The sequence below is a fragment of the Castor canadensis genome, chromosome 12, assembly GCF_047511655.1.
Source record: "Castor canadensis chromosome 12, mCasCan1.hap1v2, whole genome shotgun sequence".
Lineage (NCBI taxonomy): Eukaryota > Metazoa > Chordata > Mammalia > Rodentia > Castoridae > Castor > Castor canadensis.
Genome location: NC_133397.1, coordinates 63,886,516 through 63,900,008, shown reverse-complemented (window position 1 = coordinate 63,900,008; position 13,493 = coordinate 63,886,516). Strand labels below are relative to the sequence as shown.

Genomic DNA, 13,493 nt, shown 5'->3' with positions numbered 1-13,493 from the left:
AGTACTCTTACTAATAGATTTTCTAATATTGGATCATCTTGCATTCTTGAAATAACTTTTTTGTGGTCATGGCATATCATTCTCTAATAATAGTTGGATTAGATGTGTTGATATCTTCTTAGGATTTTTATGTCTCCATTTGTAAGTGAAGTTGGACCTTTTTTGAAAAAAACTTTTTTTTTCTTTTTGTATATATAAGTGACCCAAATTATGTTGTTTTGTTAGATATTTGATTGATGTAGAAGGCATGAGGCCAGATGATGCAATTGAATGTAAGTATGAGGGTGGTCGCTATTTTTCCCTTTTTATATAAGCTAAAGGTGAAAATGTAAAGGATTTCTCACATTTCGAAAAAGTTTCTAATTCATTTGTTCCCATATAAAACACACTAACTCACATACATGTATACATACACAAACAAACAAAAAACACTCTCTTGGGACTGAGGATGTAGCTCACTGATATGGCATCTACTTAGTATGTTTGAGGCCCTGAGTTTCATCCCCAGCACCAAAAGAAACAAAACAATGTGAAATAGTCTTTTGCCAAATCTTTATAAAGAAATGTATCTGCAAGCAAGTAGTAAGATATAATGATCTAAATAATTAGTTAGTGAATTTCAGCTTTGATTTGCTTTCTCTGGGAAAGATTTGTTTTCTATGCAATTATTTCTAACAGTCCATCCACTCGTCCACTCCTCAGTATTCAATAGGTGCCGAGGACATTGCATAGAAAGACAAAACTACATTGAAGACCTTCACAATGGACCTATCAGAAAGTAAGTCTTATATTTTATGTGTGAAATCTATAGTTAAGGAGATCTCTTTTTATATTATTTAAGTTGTGTACTTTCTTCTGGTAGTTTGTTCACTTGCTGAAGAAAACCTAAACAAATAAGAATGGTGGGGAGGAAGGGATTTTTATTTTCAAAAGCTGAAATATATAGTCATTACATTGCCTACTAAATTTGGAAACCAGTAATATTGTATGGAATTATTCTTTTTGAGGAAATTGAATTCTGCTGCATCTAGGTCAGGTGGTTTGGAAGACTCAGCACATCTCATGGAACCAGTCCACCCCACTAACAAGTCTGTGAACCAAGGACCTAAGTATAACCTATACCGAACCTGTGGTTATCCAACACCTTCTCAGCGTTTTCACACCCAGACCCAGAGCTTGCAGCAGCCATTCAGGTAACCCTGCTTTCCCTTTTCCTATAACTGAAATAGAAATTAACATTACAAATTAATGAATGATGTTTTTTTATTGTTTCTTTTCGGAGGTAGTAGGGTTTGAACTCAGGGCGTCAAGCTTGCTTGGCAGGCACTGTACCTTTTGAACCACTCCACCAGACTGATTGATATTTTCTTAATGATCAATGTCAACCAGGAGGTGTCCTGCTCTGTATTTTGGAAAGTCAGATACAGGGTGGGGAATATGAGTTTTCAGAGGCAATTGGGAAAGAGACTTAGAAAGTTTCACTGATATTTTAAGCCAAGAGTTTGATGTAGCTACCAGAAAGAATTTTAGCCTTTTGTGTGGGTGTGTGTGTGCTGGGGATTGAAGCCAGAGCTTCACATGTGCAAAGCTAGTGCTCTACCACTGATCTGCATCCCTAACCCTTCAGAATTTTACATTCTGGCCAGATGTGGTGGTGCATATCTATAATCCCAGCTACTCTAGAAGCAGATGTAGAAGGATCACAGTTGGTATCTGGCCCTGGGGCAGGAGGGAGCGGGGAATGCAAGCCTCCTATCTAAAAAAGAAAGTAAAGGCAAAAAGCTGGGAGTGTGGCTCAGGTAGTAGAGTCCTTGCCTAGCAAGCCTAAGGCCCTGAATCCAAACCCCAGTACTCCAGAAAAAGTAGTTATTTGGCCTTGTTCATTTTGGCATAGTTTTCTAATTAAGGAAGGTTGTTATTTAAAAAATAAATACAGAGGGGTGTGGGGGGCATGGCTCAAGTGGCAGAGTGCCTGCCTAGTAAGTGTGAGGTCCTGAGTTCAAACCTAAGTACTACCAAAATAAAGAGTAAGCACAAATTAACATAGCTCACTTAGGATAGTCAAAGATAATGAGTTATGATTCAACAGTCAGAAAAGTTGCAAAGGGAAAAGACCAAAAGGAAATATGAACCAGATGAATTAGACTAAGTGTGATTGACAGGGACTTTTGGAGGGGGTGGTTGGGAGGGAGTATTTTTCTTTTATCAGATTTCCAAATTTTTCGTATGATTATATATGTTTATACTGATCTAGCTTTTGAAAGAAATCCTTCTTGTCTAAATTTTTTTTGCATGTACCATGGCTAGTTTTTCTGCACTTCCTAATTAGTTTATATATTTATTTATAAAGCAAAAGCAGCTTTCTGTTTTCAATACTAAATAACTTACTCTGCTTTATATCAACCTTGCCAGACTTTTGGAGGGAAAGTATCTGATAAGACTTGTGTTGGCATGTACTTATATAGGGAAATGCTCCTATGTGTTAGGGCTTTGTAGGAAATTTAAATGTATAGTCTTAATTTATTTAGCTTATGAAGAAGGGGAAGGTGTTATTAGCTCCCTTTTGTAAGAACAACAGAAAAATTAATTTATCTGCTGAGGTCATTATAGGTAGGAAATAGTAGCACCAGAATACCTATGTATTATTTTATAAAGCTTATTATATATTTTAATAATCCTAATAATGATTTATTGCTTTTTATTTCAGAAAATTTTCACAGAATCAGAATGCTTATCAGAAAAGCCGTATTCCTCCTCCCGGCCCCACTGGAGAGGACTATTCACAAAAAAGATACATTTGGAATGTGAAGCCAAATGGCAGTCAAGCAGCCCAGAATAAGAAGTGGTTTGCTGCCGGTTACCAGAGACTATCCTACCCAACCTATTGGGGATGGACCGAGTGAGACAAACCTGTCCTGGTACTACTCTACCTGGAGATGAGAGCTCAGTGAGGATGGCTAGAGTGACTTTTAATAAAATCAGGTCAAATGAGTCTTCGTCCCCCCTCCCCCCCACTTTTTAGAATCAATTTTATTGCTTCTTTGTATGTGTTCAGACTTAAAAGAATTACATCAATATTTACCTCTTTGCTGACAGAGGCACAGTAATTACAGCAATTCAAAATAAAACTGTCATTCCAGTCTTAAATTTTTCTAAAGAGAAGATATTTTAAGAACTGAGAAACTATTAAAGAATTTCCCTTATAAATTATTTTTTAAAAACTTTTTTTCCTACATATTTCCTTCTGACTAAACTTACAATGTAAGAGTGTATAGGTTCAGAAGTTTTTAGTGTTTTTATCATGCTCTCTTACCCAGTTACTAAGAGTATCTTTTTTTTCTTATAACTGTTCAAAATTTCTATTAAAGTCTAAGAGGCAGTTTTTTTAGAACCTAGTCACTACCTATGAGTAATTGTTATATTTTTGTGGTTAGGTATTTGTTGGCAGTGAGTTGTAGAATTTGACCAACTTGCTTTCACTGACTTGCCAGATACTGTCATTTAACACAGTGATAGATAAAATTTTAGGAGGTGATTATCAAATTGAACAAGAAAGACTGATTGGTAAATCAGAGTTCTGGCTAAATTAAATTATAATTTCCATGAGAGTGTTAATATCATCAACAGGGTAAAGCTATCCAGAAAGCTTCAAAACTTTTATAAATTATAAAGGTTGCTTGATAATAGAATAGATACGACCACAAATTGCCTGGGATATCTGGGAAGACTGTTGGTATTACTACTCCTGTATTGAACATAACCCTCTGGGATCTTTCTCCAGTTGCCTCTCACACTGGAGTGGTGCTTTTCCTCTGGAACACACAGGTATATTACTTGGGAGGGTGCTTATTATTTTAGCTGCAGTACTTGCTCAGGAAGTATCTCATCATCATGATACATAGTAATCTTCAGTGAACATTTGGTAAATATTTGGGCAGCTTGGCTTCACTTTTTAAAGCTTCTGATGTTAAGGATTTGTATCATAGAATGTCTAATGCTACACATGATATTTATGAGCAGTATGTGGAATCTGACTGTAAGAAAGTACTCTAACTCTTCCATTCTCCTTGCCTGTGTCTAATTTGCATAGCCAAGTTATTCTCTAAGTGATGACTCCTAAAGTTTTTCTCTGCTTGCCACATTTAACAGAAGTGCAAATGTCCTTGTTGTTACAAGCTTACTCTTGTAGAATTGTTCCCCAGGATACATCATGAAAGCTCACATTAGAAGAAAATTGGAACAAGACAATTGTGAGGCAAAAAACTAGCAGTCTCATAGTTATAAAGAACTCCGTGGCAAGCAGCTTCTGTGGAGGATACAGCCAGCTCAAGGACCATCATATAAGCTCTGTCACCTTCAAAAGTTTTTTCTTCACTTTGTTCTCCCTTCTGTTTCTTCACATTTCAGTTATCAGTATGGCTTGTCAAAAGCAAACAAAAAACTTGTTTACCATTTGATATCTCTTGTCTGCATTATTCAGCACACTGGCTCTAGCTTCTGCTCATACCACACTATTGAAAAGCCTTTGGTGGAAGGGACCAGCAGCTCCCTTTTAAATGGCTTTTTAATGTTATGTTTAGGCTTTTGAAATTTATATTTCTTATTTAAAAAGTACATGTGAATAGTTTAAAATTCATAGAATTTGCCATGAAAAGGCAATACTCTGCCCCACTCCTGATTATCATTTTTGAAAGGCAACCACCTTAAGTATTTTTGCATTTCTGTCTGGTACTTGCCTGCATTGTTTAAATAATATGCTTATATCTTACCATTTCTTGATTCTTCAATTTGTGGTACTGTGCTATCTCTTGATGAATTCCTATTCTGGTAGATAAGGATTTAGCTCTTTCACAATACATACCCACTACACAGTTGTTTCCCAACTTTAAATCACCATTTTAAGTTCTTGTTACTGGGTAAATATTATTCATCATGAGTCATAGTGTACTATGGTTATGTTTCCTCTCTTATACTGCCCCGTTTCCCATTCATTTTTGCCTCATTTGTTTACCCCTTTTCATTTGAACCTATCACTAGTTTATTCCCCGTACCTATACACACAATACCTCAATGTGAGTAATACATGAGGTTTGGGGGTGGGAGGTAGGGAAATCTTTCCTGGAGCATCTGCATTTTGATCTGTTAAGTAAAGTACTAGTCAGCCAGGGCTGCCATAACAGTACCACAGACTGGGTGGCTTAAACAACAGAAATCTGTTCTCTCAAAATTCTAGAGACTAGGAAAGATGAAAGTGTCGGCAAGAGTTGATTTTTTTCAGAGGTTTCTCTTGTCTTGTAGATGGCTAGCATCTTCTCTGTCTTCAAATGGTCTGTCTTCTGTGTGTCTGTCTCTCTTTTTCCTTTTTAGTGATACTGTTTTATTGAACCCAGGGGCTTTCACATGCTAGGCAAGTGCACTGAGCTACATTCTCAGTCCTCTACTCTACGGATGCCAGACAAATTGAATGAGGGCCCAACCTAGTGACCTCATGTTAACTTATTTACCTCTTTAAAGGCTCTATTTCCAAATGCAGTCACATGTACAGATACTGAGGGACTAGAACTTAAACATACAGATTTTGAGGAAATAACAACTCAGTTCATAAGAAGCACATTGGCTATTCTCTAGACCTAGAATAAAGCCTCTGCCCTTTCACCTTAATTATTTCTTAGGCCCCTATTGTTTCTCCTGGATCTCATAGCTGCTTGCTAAATGGTTTACTTCCCTGGTTGGTACATTATATTCTTCAGTAGCTTCCAGGTGTCGATGGGATGTAGTTTGAATGACTGAAATGGATATATTTTACTTTCTCTACATTGGTAGTTTGATTAGCTGTAGGTGCTTTTTAATTCATTATTCATTGTTCTGGATTTTGTTGTTGCAACTGAAAAACCTATGCATTCTATTTGCATATCCAGAGCTTTTATTTGTGACCTGAAGTTATAGAATTTTCTTTTATCTCAGGTGTCTTAATGGTTTTTGTTTTTTTTTTTTTTTTTTTTTTTTTCATTCATAGTGCTATTTACTTAGCCATTTCAGTCTGGCAAGTTGTGAGAAATTTTCATTTTGAGGGATTTTCTCTTGAGGGAACTTCCAGTTGAATGTTGCATTTTCTGAAATGTACCTCACAGTTACTTGAGTTTTTTGTTTTGTTTTTGTTTTTCTCTCTTATTTTCCATTTTTAACCCTTTTGCTTTAAATTTTTTGGGGCTGAGGATTGAACCCAGGGTACTGTACCACACTGAGTTACATACCCATCCAGCCCCCTTTTAAGATACACACACAAACACATGCTCACACACACACACACACACACACACACACATTATTTTTTTAAAAGATGGAGATGGGATTTTACTATGTTATCCAGGCTAATGTTGAACTCCTGGGCTCAAGTGACCCTCCTGCCTCAGTCTCCTGAGTAGCTGGGACTATCAGTGCATGCCACCATGACCAGTTCTATATTTTTAATTACTAAGAATTAGCTCTCATTTTTTAATGAATACATTATCTTATATCTCTTTAAGTAAGTTTCTTTCTTTTCTTGCATCAACTTACTTTCTTTGAAAATTTTATTGCCATCTTTCCCAATGTCCTGGGAATTTTTACCCTTAAAAATTCCTTTACTGTCATGTTAGTGGGGTTTGGGTAGGAGCCAGAGATGCAGGCATGAAAGCTGGTGTAATGAATATTTAATTGCCAAATAAATTGCTTTTGGGGTTTATTCTCAGTCTGATAAACTTAGGTATTTTTATCATGTCCCAGGAGTATAGGCCATTGAGTGTCCTGTCGTGATTTGGACCTATAATGTCGCAAACACTCCTACTATGGAGAGAGGTACAATCTAGGATCCTATGTAAACCTCCTTTCTAATGAAACTCTTTAACAACTGTCCCAGAATTACAGTCATCCATTCCATTTTCATTTTTCTATCAAGGCTTCCTGTATCTGACTTCAAGCTGACTTCTCAACACTCTTTACTGTGTCTACTCCATGTCTATGTGCCAGCCATTTCGTGAGTACACTACGCCAAACATGCCTCTGTCCTTTGTCTTTCAGGTTGCTCCTTTGGCTGTAGTGCCTCTCTTATGGCCTTGTGTGAGCCAATCATTCTCTTTGTATAAACCATATCTCCATATAGTCTCCCAACTCTACCCCTCAATGAATGATCCCTTTTTCGACAGGGTACCTTGTGTCATTATTTCATTTATATATCATACTATTTCAGGTTCTATGCCACCATGTCAGATTCCCTCAACCCTCTCCTCTCTGACAGTAATACGGTTCTCTGCGGCCACACCCCATTTTGCCTTTTTAGGCAAGCCTTATTGAGATCTCCAGGCTGACTAAAACACAAGTTAACTCTGGCCCCACACCAAGCCCTCTCTGTTTTTGATATGCCCCTATTTTAGAATTCAGGGAAATGCTTCACAGTAGGCCATGGGGTCTGGCTTTATGAGCTGCTACTGAAGAGTGAGTTGATGATCCAGAAGTGTGGAGAGTCAGCTCACTCTGGGGGTTTTGATTAAGGAATGCTGAGAGGAGGGGAGGGGAGCCTGGCAGTAATGTCCTTTTATTGTCTACCTACTGTAGATAATTCTCAGCCATGGTTTTACTTGTGAGACAGAAGGTTCTGCTTACCAAGCGAACAACCTGTCAAATAACCTGCATGTCTGTCTTCCTGGCTCACTCACTGTCAAGCCAGTGAGGTAACATATTACATCATATTGCTTCATGTTGTTCCTTGCTTCAGTCTTTTTCCTCACTGTTACCGCTGTTTTTTTATGTATCTCAAATAAAATACCAGTGATTTACTTCTTGCCTGGTCTCTGCTTTCTAGAGGATCTCAGATACTTTTTACAAAATCTGGCAGTCATAAGCTTCTAACTGTTCAGCCATATAGATGAGAGTGGGAAGGATCAGATCTTTCCCACTAATTTGACTTTGAATTCTCCAAATACATCTTAAGAACAGAAATGTCAGTTATATCTAAGGTAACAATTTATCAAGAATTAGGGTTTCAGCAACTAAGATAGCATAGATAAATGGGACTTCATAAAACAAAAGCTTCTGCTCAACAAAAGAAATGGTCTCTAAACTGAAGAGAACACCCACAGAGTGGGAGAAAATATTTGCCAGCTACACATCAAAGGACTGATAACCAGAATATATAGGGAACTCAAAAAACTAAATTCTCCCAAAACTAATGAACCAATAAAGAAATGGGCAAGTGAACTAAACAGAACTTTCTCAAAAGAAGAAATTCAAATGGCCAGAAAACACATGAAAAAATGCTCACCATCTCTAGCAATAAAGGAAATGCAAATTAAAACCACGCTAAGATTCCACCTCACCCCTGTTAGAATAGCCATCATTAGCAACACCACCAACGACAGGTGTTGGCGAGGATGCAGGGAAAAAGGAACCCTCTTACACTGCTGGTGGGAATGTAAACTAGTACAACCACTCTGGAAAAAAATTTGGAGGCTACTTAAAAAGCTAAACATTGATCTACCATATGATCCAGCAATACCACTCTTGGGGAAATACCCAAAAGGCTGTGACACAGGTTACTCCCGAGGCACCTGGACACCCATGTTTATTGCAGCACTATTCACAATAGCCAAGTTATGGAAACAGCCAAGATGCCCCACTACTGACAAATAGATCAAGAAACTGTGGTACCTGTACACAATGGAATTTTATGCAGCCATGAAGAAGAACGAAATGTTATCATTCGCTGGTAAATGGATGGAATTGGAGAACATCATTCTGATGTTTTGGTTAGCCTGGCCCAAAAGACCAAAAATTGTATGTTCTCCCTCATATGCGGACATTAGATCAAGGGCAAACACAACAAGGGGACTGGACTTTGATCACATGATAAAGCGAGAGCACACGAGGTATGAGGATAGGTAAGACACCTAAAAAACTAGATAGCATATGTTGCCCTCAATGCAGAGAAACTAAAGCAGATACCTTAAGGCAACTGAGGCCAATAGGAGAAGAGGACCAGGAACTGGACAAAAGGTTAGTTTGGGAAGAATTAACCTAGAAGGTAACACACATGCACAGGAAATCAATGTGAGTCAATGCCTTGTATAGCTATCCTTATCTCAACTAGCAAAAACCCTTGTTCCTTCCTATTATTGCTTATACTCTCTCTTCAACAAAATTAGAGCTAAGTGCAAAATAGTTTCTGCCGGGTATCGAGGGGGTGGGGAGGAGAGGGAGGGGGCGGGGGGGGTAAGGGAGTGTGTGGGGGAAGGGGTGAGAAATGACCCAAACATTGTATGCATATATGAATTTAAAAAAAAAGAAAGTTTCAGGATTAGGGTGAGGCTCAAGTGGTTTAGCACAAGGTGCTAAACCTAGTTAGCACATGCCCTGAGTTCAAACTCCAGTACTGCCAAAAAAAATTGGGGAGTTATATTCTCACATGATATAGGAATAGATTTTGGAATCTCGGTATTTTGCATGACATATTCCAGGGTTAGATTCATTTCAACACATGGTTACAGTTATGAGTATTTATGCAAGTCTGTTACAGAGGAGAACAAGGCTGATATGAAAGTTCTCATTTAACACCTTACCAAATTAGATCTTTTCAAACATCTTGCTTATAATGCATAATATTATCTCTTCCCTGATGTTTGTAGGTAAAGGGATCATTTTTACCTCTAAGATGACTTTAAAAAAAGAAAACCAGAATACAGTTCTGAGTTTTGACAAGTACATAAAAACTTGTAACCACCACAACTGAAACAAAACTTCTACCACCCCCCCACCCCCCTTTAATCCCTCCCACCAACCCCAACTCCTGGAACTGCTGATCAGCTTTCTGTCCCCATGGTTTGCATTTTCCAGATTGTCATCAGGGTGGAATGATAGAATACATAGCCTTCTGAATGTGGTCTCTAATTTAACATAGAAGAGATTCATACATGTCACTGAGTGGAACCAACCATTCCCCTTTATTGCTGAGTTAGTAGTCATTATATGGATATATCACAAATGTGCTTATTCATTTACCAATTGAAAGATATTCAGGTTCAGTACATTTTTTGCTTATGGATTTTTATGTGGACATCTTTTTATTTCTCTTGGAGTGGGACTGTTACTGTGGGATACGGGTATGTTTAATTTTTGTAAGTGACTGCCAAACTTTTCCAAAATGGTTACTGCTTTGCATCCCCAGCAACAGGTATGAGAATTCCAATTGCTCACATCCTTATCAGCATTTAGGACTGTCAGTTTATTTTAGCTATTCAAATTAAAAAATAAAGATGTCTCAGTTCATTTTTTTGCGGGGAGCAATACTGGAGTTTGCACTCAGGGCTTCATCTTTGCTAGGTAGGTACTCTACTACACACCAGCCCTTTTTTGCTCTGGTTATTTTGGAGATAAGGTCTCACTTTTTACCCAGGCCAGCCTGGACTGAACTCTTCCTATTTTAGGCTTCCTGCTGTAGCTGGCATGACAGGCATATACTACCATACCCACCTTTTTTCCATTGAGATGGGATCTTGCAAATTGCCCAGGCTGTTTCCCAAGGAGCTAGAATTATAAGCATGAGTCACCAGCACCCAGCTTGTTTTGTTTTTGTGTATGTAGCCCTGCCTAGCTGGCCTCAAACTCACAATACTGCCTCTGCCTCCTGAGTGCTGGCATGACAGACATGTACCTCCATGCCCAGCCCATGTGTTTCTAAAAATAGTTTTAGAGATATAATTGACAATACAATTTGCTGTACAGTAAAAATATGTAGTTTAATATGTTTTGACATATACATCTGTGAAGCTATTGCTACAAACTAGAACATACCTTTTACCTCAGTTTCCTCATGCCCCTTTATAACTCCCTCTTTCAACCCAGGCCCCCCACCTGAGCAACAACTGATCTGTTTCCTGTCATTATAGATTAGTTTTATATAAATGGAACCACATAGCATGTACTCATTTATGTTTGGCTTCTTTTAGAAGTATTCAATATTATTTTGAGATTATCCCTGTTACTGTGTGTAGCAGTCGTTGATTCCTTTATTACTGTGTTGTATTTCATTATATAGATATGACAGTTTGTTTACCCATTCATTTGATAAACATGTGAGTTGTTTCCACCTTTTTTTTCTTTCAAGTACTGGGGGTTGAAACCAGGGCCTTGTACTTACTAGGAAAGTGATGTACCACTTGAGCTATGCCCTAGCCCTATTTCCAGTTTTTGATGGTTATGAGCAAGCTGCTATGAACTGAGACAACATTTAAATGTATTTTAATCAATATTATTGTGACATTATTTATACTCTATAAAATTAATCTAGGGCTGGAGGCATGGCTCAAGTGGTGGAGTACCTGCCTTGCAATCTTGAGGCCCTGAATTCCTGCCAAAAAAATTTGGCCCAGTCTTGCCAAAAAAAATTAATCTAAAGTACATACTTTGATGAATCTTGACAAATTTATATACTCTTGTAATACATAAAGAATCCCTCATCTCAAGCAACCATTGATTTGCTGTCAGTTACTGTAGAATAAATTTATAGTTCCTAGTGTTTTATAGAAATAGAATCCTACAGTAATGTAATTTTAGTTTTTCACCATTGTTGTTGAACATTTTTTTTAGATTTATCTGTATTGGACAAATTGTTGGAAATATCTGTAGCTCATTCCCTTATTTCCCCAATCCCTTTTTTAAACATTGAGAAGTATTTTATTGTATGAATTTTCCATAATTTGTTTATGCATTGACGTGTTGATGGACATTGAGTATTTTCAGTATATGCCTATTACAAGCAAAGTTCATTTCAGCATTCATGTACAAGTAGCTGGACAGTTTTCTGGGTGCCCTTGGACCTGCCCAGTTCTCTCTTATTTGTGGTTCTCAAAAATAACTAGAATGTGCTAGGAATGCAGCACGCTGTGATGAGAGATAAGCCAGAATAGTCCAGGCTCTGTTCCCCACTGCACCCAGTTACAAGGATGTCCTTTAATGTTTTATCTCAATCTGTCATGTTGCACACCATACTGGGTATAAATTCCAGGGTAGGCTACTTTCTGGGGCCCTTCAGATGTGGTAGAACTGGAACATGTGCAGGTGAGATTCCATCCACCCTGGTCAGCTTTTTGAGCTTTGGGAGACCACCTTGAAATGAATTCCAAGTGTCTGTGGTGCCTCACTACATGTCTACCGTTGATGTTCTGCTCCACTTGAGAGGGACTAAACTCTGTTATGACAGACAAAACTATAACCCCCTCCCATCTTTGGTATAGATAAGATGAACAAAGCAGCAGGACATGACTCAGACACGATTGCAGGGGAAACGTGCAGGATGTGAGCTATGTGCAGGACGTGTTCTGCCTGCCTGCCCAATGCAGATAAACGAAGTATGCTTGTTACTGTTCTGTTGCTCAATAGGCTGAAGTGAGGGGGGATGTTACAAAATCATTGGTTAAGAAATGTGCGGGTTTTTCATTGTAACGGCTGGAAATGGACTATATAAGCTTTCCCCTAAGAAGACTGGGGGTCGAGCTTTCCTGACTGGACCTGCGTGTCCATACTGTAGCTCGATCCTGGCTAGCCAGTTAAATAAACTCTGCTTTGGCAATTACCTTCTCGGCTGGCTTTCTGTCTCTCAAGGGAATAGGATTCCCATCCCTTACACACTGAACTCAAATAAGTTGGTAACCAATGCACAGTGAATCTGCTTCAACAAGCCTGGACAGGTTTACACTTTAACTTTTTTAAAGAAACTGAAACTTTTCTGAAGGGCTGTACACCATTTTACATTCAGCACAGCAATATATGAGGGTTCCATTTTGACAAGTAGCTATTTGCTTGAAATTTTAGTCATCAAGAGACTGATAATATTAGAAGCTTTTCATATACATAGATATTTAAAAATTTTTTTTAAGGCATTGGAGTTTGAACTCAGGGCCTTGTGCTTGCTCTACCACTTGAGCATTGCCCCCCACACCCCAGCCCTTTGTGCTTGTCATTTTGGGGATACGGTCTCCTGTTTATGCCCAGATCATCCTCGACCATGATCCTCTTATTTATGCCTCACATAGCTGAGATGACAGGTGCATACCACCACACCCAGCTATAGGTTGAGGTGGGGTCTGGACAAATTTTTACCAGGTCTTGCCTCCAAAGTCAATTCTGATCTCTGCCTCCCGAGTATCTAGGATTACAGGCCTGAGCCACTGTACCTGGCCTTTTTTTTTTTTCATTTTGTGTTATTTCTGTTAAGTGTTTGCTTAAATGTCACCTATTCTTACTTGGATTGTTTTATTATTACTATTATTTTATAATCTGCAACCCATTCTTTTGTCAGAATGAATTTTAAAATACAGGCTGGGGATGTAGCTCATTGGTACAGTGCTTGTCTACCATGCACAAGGACCTCTGTGTGTGTGTGTGTGTGTGTGTGTGTGTGTGTGTGTGTGTGTGTGATGCTTAACTATACTATTTAGAACAATAATACCCAAAGACCGGCA

General features: G+C 38.3%; 1 protein-coding gene across 6 annotated transcripts in view; it reads left to right on the top strand.

Moving 5' to 3' along the window:
- Positions 1-7,814, top strand: part of Dusp11 (dual specificity phosphatase 11) — a 280,389-nt gene extending 272,575 nt beyond the window's left edge. For 5 of the 6 annotated variants that reach the window (XM_074050013.1, XM_074050014.1, XM_074050015.1 and 2 more), the window contains 4 exons: positions 226-272; positions 703-778; positions 1,008-1,193; positions 2,708-7,814. In XM_074050013.1, the coding sequence (XP_073906114.1) occupies positions 226-272; positions 703-778; positions 1,008-1,193; positions 2,708-2,903 (505 nt within the window). In that variant the 3' untranslated portion in view covers positions 2,904-7,814. The remainder of the gene's footprint in view (positions 1-225; positions 273-702; positions 779-1,007; positions 1,194-2,707) is intronic. The other variant, XM_020184942.2, reaches the window with a different exon arrangement.
- Positions 7,815-13,493: the final 5,679 nt, after the last annotated feature.